General features: G+C 66.0%; 2 protein-coding genes across 3 annotated transcripts in view; both read left to right on the forward strand.

The window, feature by feature from the left end:
• The first annotated feature begins 141 nt into the window (after window positions 1-141).
• Window positions 142-14,226, forward strand: SEZ6 (seizure related 6 homolog). 2 transcript variants are annotated; one of them, XM_040082137.2, is made up of 17 exons: window positions 142-205; window positions 7,568-8,137; window positions 8,210-8,343; window positions 9,146-9,338; window positions 9,646-9,831; window positions 9,906-10,074; window positions 10,433-10,599; window positions 10,683-10,877; window positions 11,050-11,188; window positions 11,271-11,467; window positions 11,544-11,738; window positions 11,819-12,010; window positions 12,084-12,281; window positions 12,380-12,418; window positions 12,520-12,640; window positions 12,721-12,823; window positions 13,332-14,226. In XM_040082137.2, the coding sequence occupies exons 1-17, from the start codon at window positions 142-144 to the stop codon at window positions 13,362-13,364; spliced, it is 2,895 nt and encodes a 964-aa protein (XP_039938071.1). In that variant the 3' UTR covers window positions 13,365-14,226. The 2 variants fall into 2 exon arrangements, with proteins under 2 accessions (XP_039938071.1, XP_058278980.1); XM_058422997.1 differs by having other exon boundaries at window positions 13,348-14,226.
• Window positions 14,227-15,101: 875 nt separating this feature from the next.
• Window positions 15,102-15,555, forward strand: part of PHF12 (PHD finger protein 12) — a 31,939-nt gene continuing 31,485 nt past the window's right edge. The window contains exon 1 of the mRNA XM_040082136.2: window positions 15,102-15,256. Coding sequence (XP_039938070.1) covers window positions 15,191-15,256 — 66 coding nt within the window. The 5' untranslated portion in view covers window positions 15,102-15,190. The remainder of the gene's footprint in view (window positions 15,257-15,555) is intronic.

Genomic DNA, 15,555 nt, shown 5'->3' on the forward strand with positions numbered 1-15,555 from the left:
ATTGGTGTGCGCCGCGCTCGGAGCATTACGGCCCCCCTCCTCCGCCGTCCCCGGTATCGGCGGGCGCCGCTCGGGGCGCCGCCGCCGCCGCCGCCGCCGCGCCCGCAGCGGAGCTGTCCGCGGTGCTGACCGCCGCCGGCCATGGGCCCGCCGCCCGCGCTGCTCCTGCCGCTCCTCGCCGCGCTGCTCCGCGCCCCGGCACACGGTAAGCGCCGGCCGACACCCCGCGTCACCCCCGCCGCGCACACCGACCGCCCTTCGGTACCGGCTGGCCTCAACCCCCTCCCGCCGCCGTCAAACTTTGCCAACTCGTGCTCGCCTCCCTCGCCGGTGCGGAGCGGGGAGGCTCGCCGTTTTCCTTCGGTGAACAGAGAATCGCCCCCTTCCCCGTTATCCGCCCCACCGCCATCCCCTCCGGGGACGCGCGCAGCGCTTTGCAGCCGGGCTGGTGCAACGCCGCCCCCGGCAGGCTCCGGAGGCAGCCCCTGTGCCGGTGTTAGCGGCGGGTGGAGCAGCGCTGCACCGGGGGCTGGGCAGGCACGGCGGGACCCGCTCCCCGGTCACCGAGCCCTTCGAGCCACCCTCAGGCTGGCTACGCCGTGAGCCGGTCCCTCCGTGCGGTGCCCACTGCCGGCTGGGAGGAGCCGGGGACGTTTGGTTGTTCCCCCCTCTTTTCCCTGTCGGGGTGACCCCTCCAGCTCCGCGGGGGACACGGGGGACGCAGGGGTGGCTGGTGTTGGTTTGCCAAGGAGAGCGGCCAACACCCAGCTCGGCTCCTTGTCTCTGCCACCCGTGGGGCACCGGCGGTCTCGATGCCTCGTGGCTCCGCTGCCCCAAAAACAGCACTGGGGACCCTCCGAGGCTTGGGGAGACCTCTCAGGGTTTGGGGTGCCCCGGAGCACTGTGGCCGTGCACGGGGCGATGGGCGGGTCCTGGTCCGGCCCTGCTGGCCCCGGTGGGATGCGGGATGTGGGCACCGGCTGCAGGCAGCAGCCGTGCGGGGAGTTACATAAACTCCCCATCTGGCAGCAGAGCCCAGGCGGGGAAGGGCGCCCTGGTCCTGCGCCCGCTGCTATTCCCAGCTCCTTCTGCCGCCTGGGGCTGCTGCCACAGCCTCCTTTCTTGGGAAAGGGAGTGGATGGGGACAGCAAGTGGGGCAATGACACGGCACCCCCATCTCCTGCCCTGCCGGGGGTGGGCAGCAAAACTGGAACGGGAGGTCCGCGTCGCTGGCTCTGTCCTGGGAGCAGGGCAGATTTCCCCCAAGGGAGGCTGGTGCTTACTGTGTCAGTTTAATGATTTCTAATGAGCAATTACCTCTAGTCAGTCCCCTAATTTCTGAATATCAATAAAGTTAATTAAACACTGCATGTGCATTTCCCAGAGTCTTAAAAGTAGGGATGCCCTGGGAGGTGCTGAGCTTTTCCCAGGGCTGGGACCCATGGGGTCTTGTCCACCCTGTATCTCTTTATCATGTACTGGGAGCTGCTTGTGTGGCTCGTGCCCCAAGCTGCCCATCCTCCATCAGGCAGGGGTTCCATGCAGCATTGCCGTGCTCAGTGTCACTGTGGCCTTGACTTGGCATCGATGGGCTGGTGCAGGATGGGGACGAGCCACGGGTCCGAGGGACATGGGGTCAGGGAGTCCTGGATTCCTCATCCAGGTTGGGGAGCTCGGTGATGTGGTCTGAGCAGTGGCAATGCAGGGTCTGAGCCTGTCTCTCTCCTGCCCCAGCTGTGGGGCACCACCAGCCCCTGGTGTCCACAGGGATTTGCCCCAGCAGACAGTGGGGTCTGGACCCCATGGCACTGGTGCAGCCAAGGGGTACGGTGCCAGGCACAGCTCCATCAGCCCTGCCGCGCTGCAGCCCTTCTCCCCACCTCTCCAAAGCTATGGCAGGCCTGGTATTTTTTTGTGGGGGTCATCTTAGCGACGCTGAGGGGAGCTCCTCGTAATTTGGGGTTCTGGCAGCCTGGGGCATTAGGAAGCAGCACAGGCTGTGGCAGGGGACACAGGGCCTGGCCGTGCCCCCATGAGCTGTGCCATGGCATCCAGCATCAGCCAGATGCACCGTGCCCATAGGGGTGATGTATTTGGGGGACAGGGTGCCCCTGGGGATGCGGGTGCTGGCTGTGCTCTCGGTGTGAGGAGGGGGCTGGGGAAGGAGGGAGGCAGGCACCCGCTCCAGTAATTAACGGCGCGTGTGCTCGTGCCCTGCGTGCCTCGGAGGAGTTCGTCACCGCCACGCTGCCGTGCCGCCAGGCCAGGATTATCTGGATAATACTCTTAAGCCAGGGAGCGGGAGGGCAGGGCTGTCCCGCGGGGATGTGGGGCGCAGGCTGAGCCAGCCACCCCCCACCGTAGCCCGGGAGGCTGATTGCCGCAGGGAGCGTCTGTGGGTTTGCAGTGGCGGGGATGAATTCAGCGCAGGGTGCTGTGCCAGGCAGGGCTGCCAGGCAGAGCCAGAGCGGTGGGAATGTGGGGGAAAATGGGGTGCAGAGAAGCTTGGGCAAGGACGTGACAAGGGCACCCCCCAGGCCTGGTTTGGAGCAGTAAAGAACCCACACTTCTGTGCTGCTGGTGGGAACCCCAGGCTGGCACGGGGCTCCTGGGGCTGTCACTCCCTGCCGGGGTGGGGGCTGAGGCTGACCCTGGCTGTGGGGTCCCCCGGGAGCACCAACAGCCCCCAGGGGAGGCGGATGAAGTTGTGTCTCCAGCGGCTCTGACGGGAGAGGATAATTTCGCCTCCAATCAATTCTTTAAATGCGCACAATTGAAAGATTGCCTCTGAAAGCTGCCTATAACCAAGGAGGTAATGGATTCCCTCCAGTCGCAGGCAGGAGCTCGGGAGTGGCAGCATCCCCTCCTCCTGCTGCTGGGCAGATGGGGACAACCGGAGGACCAGCGCTGCTCCCACCATGAGTGTCCTTAGACAGATGAAGGGTCTGCCTGGACCCCTCAGAGGCAGCTGCAGATGCCTCTATCCGCCTGGCTCGCTGCCAGCCTGCCCTGTGCTGAGACCTGGCACCACTCCTCCCATCCTCCGAGGTGCCAGGGGGTCCCTTTGGCCAAGGCTGGGGATCTGCTCGGCCCCCAGCCTGCGGAAGAAGCGGCAGGAGCCAGGCTGCACGCTCGCCGTGCCAGTAGGAATTATTACATATATAATTTAAATGCAGTAACGAGCTGTGCTGAAGGGATCAAATATTAATCAGCTGCAAGAGCGCTGCTCTGACCCTGTGAAAATGGAGAGAGGTGCTTGAAATGCCAGATCAGCCAGGGGTGGGCGATGAGCGAGGTGATGCTTGGGCAGGGCAGGCTCTGGTGGTCCCCAGATGCCCTGGGGGGCGGTAGCAAGGTGGAATGTTGGCTGTATGATCAGCCCTCGGTGGCTCCCAGAACCGGATGGTTCATCCTCTAGGAAAAGCGGCGCTGGGGCAGGATGTGGGGCTGTCTGGAGAAGGCACGGTGCTGGGGGCAGCTGAAATGCTGGCTCTGGCAGGAGCAGGCGGCGAAGGGAGGGAATGGTGTCTGCAGGAAGTATGACATGGCTGAGCAGCCCAACGCGGAGCCCGACAAGCAGCTCTCGCTCGCCTCCCGCAACCGATTTCAATTACTGTCTCTGGCAGTGGGCGGAGGGAAGGGGAGACAGGAGCTGGGTGGGCAGCGTGGCCCTGCTCACCCTGTCTGACTCCTGCCCGCGCTGGGCAGGCACCCCCAGCACCCAGGGGTGCCCCGAGGGCTTTGTGCCCCTCTGCCACCCAGACGGGTGAGCTCTGCTGGATCCTGGGGGAGCCCAGAGCTTGCACAGAGCCCCATGGGGGCCTGGCACCTACATCACGGCCACTGCGGGGTGGCACAGAGTGGGTGCTGCCCAGCAGCGGGGTATTCATCACAGGAAATCCTGGGGGAAGGGCTGATTTGGGTGCTGTCAGCCCAGGGAGGGGAAGACATGGCACCGCACAGCGCTTGGGTCTGAAATAGCAGCAGACACACAATTTATCACCGCCGCTGCCACGCAGGGAAATTGCTGTAGAAAGCCATTAGCTCCGCAGGGAGAATGGGGAAGGGGGATTACGCGGGCTGTGCGTGGAGAGGAGGGGACGAGGGCACCATTGGCATCCGCCGGGGGGGAAATGGAGCAAAGCCCCAGGGATGGGCACCCAGCTGCGCGCTGCGTTCTGCCCCCGTGCCCGCCCGGTGTCGGCGGTGCTCGGTGTGTCAGCCGGCGCTCGGCCGCCGCGATGCTCCAGGGAACCGGTTGCGGTGATGTGACATGTGTCAGCGGGTAAATGACTGTTCAATTCAAGGAGAATTGCAAAACATACAAGGTCAAACGCTTCCCCGCCAGCGCTGCCATGAATATTAAAGCCGAACTCCTCTGATAGCTGCCAGGGCTGGCGGCCGCACTCGCCAGCGGTGCCCCCGGGCACCGGAGCAGCCCCTTGGCTCCCTGCTCCAGCTGCTCCAACAGCTTCAGCTCGGCCCTGGGCATCTGGGGTCACTGGTGGTGCCAGGGTGGAGGTGGCCGTGGGGCGGCAGGACACGGGCGCCGGCAGAGGTGCCAGCTCGCCGTGCTGGGTGCCAGCGGCTGGTCTGTGGTGACAGCTGGGTGGCAGAGGAGCTGGCTGCGCAGCCCTGCCAGTGCCCACCCGCCCCTGCCTTCACCCTCACACCATCTGTGCACGCCCACCCCTGCCGGCATCCGCCCGCCCGCGCCTGCCCGCATCCCGACAATGCCTGAATTCCCACGCTGCCTTCACCTGCCCACCCACCCGCTGCACCCACCTGTACTCCCTGCCTGCTCCTGCCCACGCTGCCTTCACACCTGGAAGCGAGCCCTGCTCCCTGCCTGGGGTCCTCGGGGCAGGGGGCAGGAAGGGGTCTGGCACCGATAAGGGTGTGTTTCCTCTCCCGTTCCCGTTACGGAGGCTGGGGGCCGTGGGACGGGGGGAGAGGGGGGCTGTGGGTGGGGGACCACGGCGTCGGCTGCCTGACAGCTCATTCATCACAGCCGCTGGCCCCGGCCGTGGGGGCAAAGCCCAGATTGGATTTTAAATTAGAACATAAACCTAGAATCTCGAGAAGCCCAGCCCCTGCCCTCACCCTGGGCGGGGCACCAGCCTGGGTGCACCTCCCGCCTGCCCCCCTCCTACAGACGGGGAAACTGAGGCACGGAACACCACCGTGCCACAGCGCTGTGATGCTCCGGGGCCACCGAGGGCCCTGCCCTGTCCCCTCCCTGAGCAGGGCACTCTGTTATTGCTTTCTTGGCGGGCAGCATCGATCGGTGCTCCCTGGGCGGCCGCGGGCCGCCTTATTTATTTATTTGTGACAGCAGGCAGCATCGATTCCCGCCGGGGGGGGCTCCGCCCGCCACAGCCGGATTAGTCTCTGGCATCTCCCGGCTGCTGTTAATAAACTCCCACCCGACAAAGCCAACGGGAGGGATTAGGACCCCGTCCCGGCTGTGACCGTGGCCAGCATGCCGAGGGACCCCAACAGGCACGCGGCTACTGGGGGCTCGACAGCCCCTTTGCCCACCCCGGGGTCGCTGCTGGGGGCCAGGGCACAGAGGGGTGTGTGCTGGGTACCCAGTCCGGCGTCAGCAGTCCCTGGTCACCTTGGGGACATGGCAGGGGCATCGCTGTGGCGCTGGAGATAAGCTGCTTAGAGACATCTGTGGAGGTGGAGGATCTCCTCCTCTGGTGCTCACGGGGCATGGGTGGCAGCAGCTGGGTGCCCACTGCCTTCCCACGGTGTCCTGAGCATCCTGCACCCCCAGAGGGTCATTAGAATCCCCAGTCCAAGCATCCCCTGGTGCCAAGAGCATCCTGTGGTACCCAGAGCAGCACAGAGAGCTCGGGGCAGTGCCTGGTGCCCAGCCTAGCGTGTTCAGTACCCAGATGGGACCCGCTGTAGGATCCTTGCTGTGAGGCCTGGCCTTAGCCAGTAGCCTCCATGGGGAACACCGTGCCCCCCCAGCACCCCGGGCAGGTGAGATGCCCACAGACACGAGTGTCCAGGGGGCTGAATGGGCATCTCTAGCCCAGCTTTCACCATATAGGGCAGTGGTGGCAGCGCAGGGCCAAGCCCTGAGCACTAATCTGCTATTAAAATCTAACGGAGGTTTTGGCGCCCTTCAGTATAAACTCATTAACTTTTATGTTCTAATAAATGCATCCTATTAAAATATAATTCTGGCCTTGCTGGGGGGCAAGTGAGCCTCTCCGAGCTGGTGCAGGCAGGTGTCCCCGCTGTGCCTCTGTGCCCGGGGCATTATCAGTGTCCCCACGGGGTGGCAGGGGACAGGGGGTGGGTAGCAGCGGTGTGAGGACGCCTGCCAGCACCCAGCAGCTCCCCACTACGCTGCACACCCAAGATAATGTCTCTTAATAGTCCCTTAAAAGCAGCAGTCGCAGAGTAATTAATCTTCACGGGGCCCTGCCCTGCTACGGATAGGGATAATTACCCGGTAATTGGCAGTATCGTGTCATCAAGTGCCTGTGCACGGCAGCAAGACGCGCCCACGCACTGCCGTGGCCCCACACCGGGGCCTCGGAGGGATGCTGGGTGTCACCGCGACATCCCCTCTGCCGCGGCACTGAGCTGCGCCCAGCAGGAGAGGGGACAGCGCCGTGCCAGATCCAGGAGCGGGAGAGGCTGGGTGACTCATTAGGGCTGATTAAATTCTCTTTTATTTTTGGTCTAAAGGCCGTAAGCTGTTGGGCTGGGCATGCTGCGGATTTGTTCAGGGACTAATGCCTGGGAGGGACACGGGGCTGTGACGGGGAATCCCAGCGGTTGTGGGTGGGAGAGGGGGGAGCATCGATGGGGCAGGGGTTTCCCTACAGACTCACGCTGCTCAGGGACAGCCTGGCTGGAAAGAAGCTGAGCTCTGTGGCAGGCTGGAGAAGGGTCCAAGTGTCCGGGCTGCCGTGACATTCCTGGAACAGCTGGTTATGGCAGTGATGGTAATCACCTGCGTGTCTGCACCCTGGGAATACGCAGTCCCGGGAGAACCTTGGCTCGGGATGGCACCACCTCCGTGGTGAAGGATAATCTGTGATCAGGGACACCCAATCCCAGGGCTGTCCCCATCCGGGCTGGCTCACAGGAGGAGTGGGCACCCCTCCACGTGGTACAAGCTGCAGATGTGCACTAACTAGCCAGGGCTTAATTGCCAGAGCTGTCCCAGTGAAGGGTGTGCTGGGGAGAGGGAGTCATGGTCCTGCTGCATGTGGCTGATGCGCTTGCTGGCCATCCTGGTTTTGGGGGAATATTGGCATGCAGGGAAGCGTTGGCCCTCGGAGCGGCACTGGCCTGTGGTGCAGGGTTGGTGCATGAGAGGTGTTGGTCCCCAGTGAAGCACAGGCACTGCACCAGCATCGCTCCCCAGATCTGCATCCACACCTGATGCAGCGCCAATCCCTGTCCAAGCACTGGTCCCGGTGCCACTGAGGGCACCGCGCTGAAGCACCGCTCCCCGGCGCATCACCCGTCCCCGGTTCCCTGCCAGTCTCCAACACAGCATCAGTCCCCAGCGTCCCACACTGTTTCCTCCCTCCAGGCTTCAACGGGCTGGCGAGGAAGACCGGGGAGAGCGCTGAGGTGGAGCCGACGGCGCTGCCCACGCCGGCGGAGCGGGAGGCAGAGGCTCGCTTTGTGAGCACGGCGCCCACGCTCAAGATCCTCAACCACCACCCGCTGCTGGAAGACCTGCTGCACGAAGCCTTCCTCAAGAAGGACTACCTGGCCCAGGCGCCGTTCCTGCCTGCTGGCGCCGGCCCCCTCCTCCCTGCCGGCGCCCTCCAGCCGGCCCCCGGCCCCCCCAAACCCGAGTCCTCACCCCGCACCCCTGCCCTGCCCCGGCCCGCCTTCCCCACTGACCCTCTGACCACGCCGGCGGGGCGCCCCGGGCCATGGGGGGAGGCGTGGGGGGCTGTGCCAGGTGCAGACCCCTCGTGGTCCCCCTCTGGGGTGCCGGAATCGAGCACTGCCTCCCCCAGCCAGGCACCCACCACGGCCGGCACGTCCCTGGCCCCCCACACCGGGGCCACCGCGGTGCCTGGGGATGAGGAGGGGACCACCACCACCTCCACCATCACCACCACCACTGTCACCACACTGCAGGGGCCAGGTGAGCGCCAGGGAGGGAGACAGGTGGAGATGAGGTGAAGTGGGGCTGAGCTGGGGTCTCTTCTGTCACCAGCTCCCTGCAACCGGACGCTGGCGGGTCCCGAGGGCTGGCTGGTGTCCCCAGAGCCGACCGGTGTCCCCTATGATGGCAGCCTGGACTGCACCTACACCATCTCTGTTTACCCCGGCTATGGTGTGGAGCTCAAGGTGAGCTGAGGGCTGAGGGTGGGCCAGGGTGCCAAGTGCCTGCAGACAAATGGGACAACTCTTGTCCCTCTTGCCCCCATTCCCGTGTCCCTAAGCTAAGAGAGCTGGCTTTACCCTCAGCCCCTGACACAGGGATGTGGGTACATGAGCTGGTGGGATGCCCCACGATGCTCTGTGCCCACCAGCTGCTGTGGCTGGCACCCATCACAAAGAAGTGCTGCGAGATTTAATTAGCGAAGCCCTGACGGAGAAGGTGTGAGCAGTGCCAGCAGGTGCCACGCTGTGCTGCAGGGCCAGGAGCACCCAGCGCCCATCTGCCAGGAGCAGAGGCTGACAGCAGATCCTGCTGTGCTGTGCTGCTCCCATGGACACGGATCCCCATGCCTGCTGAAGCCACCACGGGGCAGCGCCGTGGCTTGTGGAAAGCCGTTGGTGAGCCAGAGGCAGCATCTCCACCACCAGCCCTGCTCCAGCCCACACTCACCAGTGCCGCTGCTCCTCATCGTGCAGCGTGGCTTAATTAGCATCATTAATAGCAAATTGCTCCAGAGGGCAAGGCTGGCTGATTTCAAGGCTGCCAGCGTGGGCCTGGCTGTGCTGTGGTGCCCTGGCAGAGCCACTGGCCGGGCCCTGCTGCTCTTGGCGTGGGGGATGATTTATGGCCCTGCTAACCACGTTTGAAAGGCGCTGCCCTGCACAGACAAGCTCCAGCGGGCTATCGACCGCAGAGAAGCCACTCAAGGACCAGCTCTGAGCCAGGTGCCGGGCGATGCTGCCCTGGTGACACTTGTGTCCCCTGCAGGTAGAGAACATCAGCCTGGCGGAAGGGGAGACGCTGACGGTGGAGAGCGCGGGAGGCCTGGAGCCCAACCTCCTGGCCAACGAGTCCTTCCTGCTGCGGGGCCAGGTCATCCGCAGCCCAGCCAACCTCCTCACCCTCCGCTTCCAGAGCCCCCGGCCCCCCAGCCCTGGCTCCTACCACTTTCACTACCAAGGTATGGGGCTCAGACCCCTCTGTACCCTCTGGGATCTTCCCTGCCAGTGTGGTGCTAATCTGGGGCATGGTAATGCACCAGGAGTTTATCTGTGTTTTAAGAGGGCACTGACTGGGTGAGGAACGCTCATGGAGAGCCAATTTGCCTTAGCAATTATGGGTTAATTTAGCATAATTCTCGGCACTCCGTGTCACTCAAGCCCTGCCACACTCAGGCATTTCCAGGGGTCTGGGGAGGCAGTTTCTGTGTTTTTGGGGGGGTGGTTCCACTGCTCCTCATCCTTGGTAACACCACCACCTGCCCCCAGCCTACCTGCTGAGCTGCCCCTTCCCGGCACGGCCGGCTTTTGGGGAGGTCTCGGTCAGCAGCCTGCACCCTGGTGGGGACGCCCGTTTCCGCTGCTCCACGGGATACCAGCTGCAGGGCGCCCGCCGGCTCGTCTGCCGCAACGCCACCCGCCCCTTCTGGAGCGCCCGCGAGCCCCTCTGCCTCGGTAAGCACCGGCACCACGGGGACACGGGACAGCTGGCACGGCACCGTCACCCGCTGATGGTCCCTCTCCCGCAGCGGCGTGCGGCGGGGTGGTCCGGAATGCCACGGTGGGACGCATCGTCTCGCCCGGCTTTCCCGGGAACTACAGCAACAACCTGACGTGCCACTGGCTGCTGGAAGCGCCGGATGGCCACCGCCTGCACCTCCACTTTGAAAAGGTGTCACTGGCAGAGGACGATGACAGGTTTGGCTCTGGAGCAAACTGGGGGGGGGGTAGGGGTGTGGGGACACCCTGGGGCAGCCCCTCATGGGGCCATGTTCAAGGATGAGTGCTCTTGGCTGTATCCAAGGATGGGATCTGCCATGGATGGGTGCCATTAATCATATTTAAGGACAGGTGTTGCTCACCATGGCCAAGTGTGGCTACCTTTGGCTATTAGCCACGGTCAAGGGCAGGTGTTGTCAGCCACGTTCAAAGAAGATAACCTCTGGCCATGCCCAAGGATGGTGCTGTTGGAAATGGCTGGGATTGCAGGCTACCATCCATGCCCTGCTGTTGGCCACGGTCAGCACCGCCCCCTGCCCTTGTCATGCCTTGGCAGGCTCATCATCCGCAACGGCAACAACGTGGAGGCACCGCCGGTGTACGACTCCTACGAGGTGGAGTACCTGCCCATCGAGGGGCTGCTCAGCACCGGGCGCCACTTCTTCGTGGAGCTCACCACCGACAGCAGCGGGGCCGCTGCGGGCATGGCGCTGCGCTATGAGGGTATGGGGCTGAGGGTGTCACGGGTGACCCAAACATCCCTGTGCCCACCTGGCTCCCGCAGACCTTTGCCCCTGTGCCCGCAGCCTTTGAGCAGGGGCATTGCTACGAGCCCTACGTCAAGTATGGGAACTTCACGGCCAGCGATCCCCGGTACCCTGTGGGCACCACGGTGGAGTTCAGCTGCGACCCTGGCTACACGCTGGAGCAGGGCTCCACCATCATCGAGTGCGTCGATCCCAGTGATCCACAGTGGAATGAGACAGAGCCAGCGTGCCGTGGTGGGTGCTGGTGCTGGAGGGTTGCTGTGGAAGGGGCATGAGAGACACTGCAGCCGCTGTGCTGTTGTGTGGGATGGAGCTGAGGGACGTGGTGGGTGCTGGATTTGGGATGCTGGAGTGGGCGCAGTGGCGGGTGCCCCAGGGCAGTGCCAAGCCCGGCGTGTGCCCACAGCGGTGTGCAGCGGGGAGCTGACGGACACGGCCGGAGTGGTGCTGTCGCCCAACTGGCCGGAGGCGTACGGCAAGGGCCAGGACTGCATCTGGGGGCTGCACGTGGAGGAGGACAAGCGCATCATGCTGGACGTCCGCGTGTGAGTGCTGGGCCGGGCCGGGATGGGGATGGTGGGATGGCAGATCTGTGCACTCCCTGCCCTCACGGCCCCGCCGCCCCAGGCTGCGGCTGGGCTCGGGGGACATGCTGACCTTCTATGATGGGGACGACCTGACGGCGCGCATCCTGGGCCAGTACACGGGCGCCCGCGGCCGCTTCAAGCTCTACGCATCCACCGCCGACGTCACCGTCCAGTTCCAGTCTGACCCTGGCGCCGGTGCCTTTGCCTATCGGCAGGGCTTTGTCATCCACTTCTCTGGTGAGGCCCACGGCGGGACAGTGTCCCTGGTGTCCGCAGTGTCTCCACTGCCCTGCTCAGCCTTCCGTGCCCACAGAGGTCCCCCGTAATGACACCTGCCCCGAGCTGCCAGACATCGCCAACGGCTGGAAGACGTCCTCACAGCCGGAGCTTCTCCACGGCACTGTGGTCACCTTCCATTGCTACCCCGGCTTCCAGCTGATGGGCACTGACCTCCTGATGTGTCACTGGGACCTGACGTGGAGCGGTGACCTGCCCTCCTGCGAGCGGGGTGAGTGGTGCCCACCAGTGACCCCCTCGCCCTGCAGTGCATCCCCAGCCACCATCACCATCTGTCACTCCTTCCTGCAGTGACAACCTGCCGGGACCCTGGGGACGCTGAGCACAGCCGCAGGGTGGTCTCCAACCCTAAATTCCCGGTGGGAGCCACCGTGCAGTACGTCTGTGACAAGGGCTATGTCCTGGCGGGTGCTGGGACACTCACCTGCCACGACCGCGCCGCGGGGGGACCCAAGTGGAGTGACCGCCTCCCCAAGTGCATCCGTGAGTTGGGCATCCCCTCCCTGGGCACATCCCCTGAGCCGATGGCGAGCGCTCACGTACCACTGCCTCGCAGCGGAGACCTACGAGCCCTGCCACAACCCCGGCGTGCCGGCGGGCGGGCGGCAGAACCCGGAGCGGCGGCTGTACCCGGCGGGAGCCACCCTACACTTCTCCTGCACCGCCGGCCGGGCGCTGCTGGGCGACAGCAGCCTGCGCTGCCTGCCCGGGCACCCCTCCCGCTGGAGCGGCTCCCCTCCCATCTGCAAGGCGGGTGAGACGCCCACCCCCTCACCCCAGCACCCGGCCGGCACCGCTCAGCACCCCACTTCTCACCCCTTGGTGTTGGTTTCTTTCTTCCACCTCATCCAGCCTCCTACGATGAGTTTTACAGCAACCGCAACCTGGATGGTAAGGGCAAGGGTGTGTCGGGGTGCCAGAGCGTGGAGGGGCACCCAGGGTGCGGCCAGTGCGGGGTGTCCCCTGGGTGAGCTCCCAACTCTCCCGGACAGCTGTGGCCAAGGCCGTGCCCTCGGGGACAACGCTGGAGGGCACCAACATTGCCATCGCTGTCTTCCTGCCCGTGCTGGTGGTGGCCCTGCTCATCGGGGGCATTTATCTCTACTTCTCCAAGTGAGTGGCCCGCTGGCCCCTGTCACCCCATGGGGCGCCACGGCCCCACGCTGCCCACTCCAGCTGCCCTTTCCCCACAGGCTCCAGGGGAAGCCAGCCCTGCAGCTGCCCCTTGCTGGCTCCCACCCCTATGACCATATCACCGTGGAGTCGGCTTTTGACAATCCCACCTACGAGACAGGAGTAAGTACTGGCCCCCACATCCCCCATCTGGGGCTGGGCACCCTGGGGACCCTGCATCCCACGTGCCAGGAGCTGTGCATTGGGCTGGGACAGGCGTGGGATGGGGTCATGTGTTGCAGGAATCACGCATTAGATAGGACATGCATGCAGGAACAAACACAGGGGATGGGACATGCACCCAGAGACCACCCATGGGATGATGTATCTATGCAGGGGCTGTTCAAAGGACGGAATGTCAATCCAGGGACTACATGTGGGGTGGGATATCCACCTAGGCGCCACACATTACCTCAGACAACCATCCAGAGGCTGCATACGCTATCTGGGATATCCATCCAAGGACCATGTACATGATGGACACTGATCCAGGACCCCCATATGGGATGGGACATGCATCCTCAGGGCCGTCTGTAGTCTGGGATGTGCCCCCAGGTCCTTAAGGGATGGGAGATGGCCCATCCCTGTCCCAGGCACCCCGTTGCACTGCCGAGTGTCCAACCCCTTGCAGTCTGTTTTCTTTGCAGGACACGAGGGAATATGAGGTGTCCATCTAGGTGTGGGCAGCGTGGAGCTGGGCGCTGCAGCCACCCCTCCCGGGCCCCCCCGTGCCCACCAGCCCCCGGCACGGGCTGGGAACACCTCTCCCAAGGAGACTCAAGCCAAGCGCTTGGCAGGACCCACCTGGGCACCGGCCACCCCCCTGCCACCCCCAATCCACCCAGACCCCCGTGGGGTCTGCCCGAGCCCCACTGTCACCCAGCCCCTTGCACTGGGCTCATGAGAGGCTGAGCCAGTGGGGGTCCCTGGACCCCATCCTGCCCCCTTGGCCCCTGAGCCAGCGAGGGTCCCTGGACCCCACCCTGCCCTTCGGGCTCCATCCTTCCCCCCAGTCCCCCGCAGGGGGAAAACAGCAGCCCCCACAGCCCCTGCGACGAGAAGTGACACAGGCAGGGGGAGCAGCGCTGTGGGGACCCCCAGGTAAGGACAGAGCTCCCCGGGGCTGCAGGGGGGAGGGGACAAAGCCCCGGGAGGGGGGGCGAGGGGCTTGGGTGGCCATGTGGGTGCTCCCCCCTCCGCCCTCGCCCCCCACCCAGCACAGACAGGGCTGGTCCCCCCGCACCCCTGTGTCTCCCACCGCCGCCACGCAGGGACGTGTCCCTCCCGTGCCCCCAGCATGCTGCGTGTCCCCCCGGCCCCCGCTTGCTTCGCCCTCCCCGGGGGGGTCCCTTCCGCCACCAGCGTGTCCCCCCTGCGCGTCCCGGCACCCCAGCGCGGCCAGACCCGGAGTGACGGGGTGGGCAGGGGCACCGGGCATGGCTGTGCCCCACCCCCGACCGCCGCGTCCCGCCCGGGCTGGTGACCCCGGCCCCCGCCGCCCCCTCGATCTGGAGGGGACACCGCCCCCCTCCCCATCTTTTGGTTGTTTCATTAATAAAAACTGGTGTTTTAGAAGAAGCGATGGCGTCTTCCTCAGCGGGGCCGGGAAGCTTGGAATAGGGGTACACCGACCCACCCAGACACACCCAGAGTGGACCCCGAGCCCACCTCACAGCTACCCCGATAGATCCCGACCCCCACGCCCTCCGCGGGGGTGTGTGGGGGGGCACTGCCGCTTTAAGAGGCGTGGCCTGCCGGCGTGACGTCGCGAGCAGAGACCGCGCCCCCGCTGCCCCGGCGAGCCGCGCGCCGCGCGCCCCCTGCCGACGCGCGCGTGCCCCGCCGCCCCGCCCCGCGTCGTTACGTCACTGACGTCCCCGCTACCCCGCCCTCTCCCTGGAACGTGACGGCAGCCACGCGCCTGCGCGAGAAGAGGGCAGGGAAGGGGCGGAGCCAAGCGGGGAGGGGCGGAGCGGCGGGGGGGCGGTGCTTCGCGCAGGCGCGGTGGCTCCGCGTGCGTCCCGCCGCCCCCCCGCCGCCGCCGCCGCCGCCGCGCCAGATCCGCGCGCGGGCGGCGGCGCGGGGCGCGCATGCGCGCGGGGCGGGCGGGGCGGGGGCGCGGGGTGCGCTTGCGCGCGGGGCCCGGAGCGTCGGCGCCGCCTGTGCGCGGGGCGTGCGCGGTGCGTGAGCGGCCGCGGCGGGCGCGGGGCCGCCGCCCCCTCCCTCCCTCACCCACCCACCCCCTGCGCGGCAATGGCAGCGGGCGTCGGGCCCCCCGTGGCCGCCCCCGGGCACGGCTGGAGGAGGAGGAGGGCGACGCGCAAGCCGCAGCGGCCCGTGGGATAGGCCCCGCCGCCCGCCCGCCCCCGCCGCGCCGCGCCCCCCCCCCCGCCGCCTCGACGCGGAGCAGCCGCTGAGGGGCCGCCGCACGTCCCCGCCTCGCTCCCTCTCGCCGGGGGGGGCTCTCGGGGCCGCTCCTGGGCTGGATGAATGTGGGAGAAGATGGAGACCAAGACGATCGTCTACGACCTGGACACCTCCGGGGGGCTGATGGAGGTGAGGCCCGGGACGGGGCAGGGGGGGGCCTGACCGGGGAGGCAGTGGGGCTGCAAGATGGCGAGGGAACCCCCCCACCCCGGAGCCCCGTGGCCTTACAAGGAAGTGCGGAGGGACGGAGGCAGCTCGCCCGGCCCCCGGAGAGGCCCTGCCGGACACGGGGCGGGCGGGGCGGGCTCGGCCGTGGCTCTGTCCCCCCCCCCGATCCCCTCCCGGAGGGCCCGGGACCGCTGTCCCCCCGGTGGGCATGGAGAGAAAGGCGCTGGGTCAGGGTCCGTGCAGCCCCTGAGCCCGCTCTG

Source organism: Hirundo rustica, chromosome 19 (genome assembly GCF_015227805.2).
Source record: "Hirundo rustica isolate bHirRus1 chromosome 19, bHirRus1.pri.v3, whole genome shotgun sequence".
In the NCBI taxonomy this organism is placed as follows: domain Eukaryota; kingdom Metazoa; phylum Chordata; class Aves; order Passeriformes; family Hirundinidae; genus Hirundo; species Hirundo rustica.